General features: G+C 59.4%; 1 protein-coding gene across 1 annotated transcript; it reads left to right on the top strand.

Moving 5' to 3' along the window:
- Positions 1-103: 103 nt before the first annotated feature.
- On the top strand, positions 104-1,133 carry L226DRAFT_577136 (uncharacterized protein; the record flags this gene model as incomplete). The annotated part of the gene is made up of 5 exons (XM_067685522.1): positions 104-181; positions 233-475; positions 533-672; positions 723-1,020; positions 1,083-1,133. The coding sequence occupies 5 exons, from the start codon at positions 104-106 to the stop codon at positions 1,131-1,133; spliced, it is 810 nt and encodes a 269-aa protein (XP_067528163.1).
- Positions 1,134-1,232: the final 99 nt, after the last annotated feature.

Raw genomic sequence — 1,232 nt, 5'->3', positions numbered from 1 at the left:
CTGCCCGCGATGCCTCCATTACAAATGTTATTATAAGCTTTCGGCAAACGGCAACCATCACTGGCAGGTGCTGCCCCCCAACGACGCCACCGTTCTCATCACCATGTGGTCTGAGGGGCACACACTTCGCGACGCATTTGTCACCACTGCACGCGTCAACCTCGGGCAGGACCGCACGAACGTATGTTTCCTCCACCGACCTGCGTACACGCTGGCTTACTATTTGCTCTAGCTCCTCGCGGTCGACTGCTATGCCACCATTTCCCACGGCACTGATGTCGTGACCTCGGAGCGGATGAAACCGTTCCAGACGGCTATGCAGACCCATGGCCGCAACGTGCCTGTCGCTGTCATGGTCGACACCCATGCGACCCCGGAGGGCCTCGTGACCTTCCACGTGTCCAAGGCTGTGTTCAAGAGGCTGCAGATCAGCTCCGTGAACGGTGTGGACGCTGCGGCAATCCCGCTCCCTGAGGTATGAGATTTCCATCTGTTGGATTTGCCTCGCTCTCACGCTGCACCGTCTCAACAGTTTCTCGACATGTACCTGGGAAACTTCTACCGCAGTGGGCTGAACCACTTGACCGCTGTCAAGGGGCTCTTTCTGCTCGCCTGCGGGCCGGTCTTGACTGCGCCAGGTGCTCTGGCTCACGTGCAGGCTCTCGTCACCCAGTACGTCGTTGCCTTTGGCCTCCGTTCCACCTGCTGACCGTGTTTATTAGGCGCAAATTCGACTTCGTCATGGGGTTCTCGGCCGCCGGCATCATTCCGGAGGACGTCCACACCTCCGTCCTCGCCGTCTACCGTGAGCTGATTATCCGTCAGGCGGATCAGCCCACTCTCTGGGATGTATTTCTCAAGGCGTACACTCCGGTCAGTGTGCAGTCGTCCACGGCCTCCATCTTCACTTTCATCGAGGGCGACAACGTGACCAGCCGGATGGTCATGTACAACCACCTCAGCAGCCGCACGTTCGGCCTGACCATCCGTTGCCCCTCACGCTGTGACCAACAATTCAACGTGAGCTCCACTATGCGATCTCGCAAGAGTGACATCGCCACAGTGACGTGTCACGGCTGCAGCAAGCGTTTCCGCGTCAGGCGGCCCTCGTGGGTGCACAAGACAAAATATGATCACTGGTACTACGCCGAGTACCCCGTCGCAGACCCCGAGTGGCCCCGCCTGGAGGATTGTCTGGGCCCACAGGTTGAGCGACCTGCTGGGCAGCGACC

The sequence above is a fragment of the Lentinus tigrinus genome (genome assembly GCF_003813185.1).
Source record: "Lentinus tigrinus ALCF2SS1-7 unplaced genomic scaffold L226scaffold_197, whole genome shotgun sequence".
NCBI classification, from domain to species: Eukaryota; Fungi; Basidiomycota; class Agaricomycetes; order Polyporales; family Polyporaceae; genus Lentinus; species Lentinus tigrinus.
This window is presented reverse-complemented; position numbering and strand designations above follow the sequence as displayed.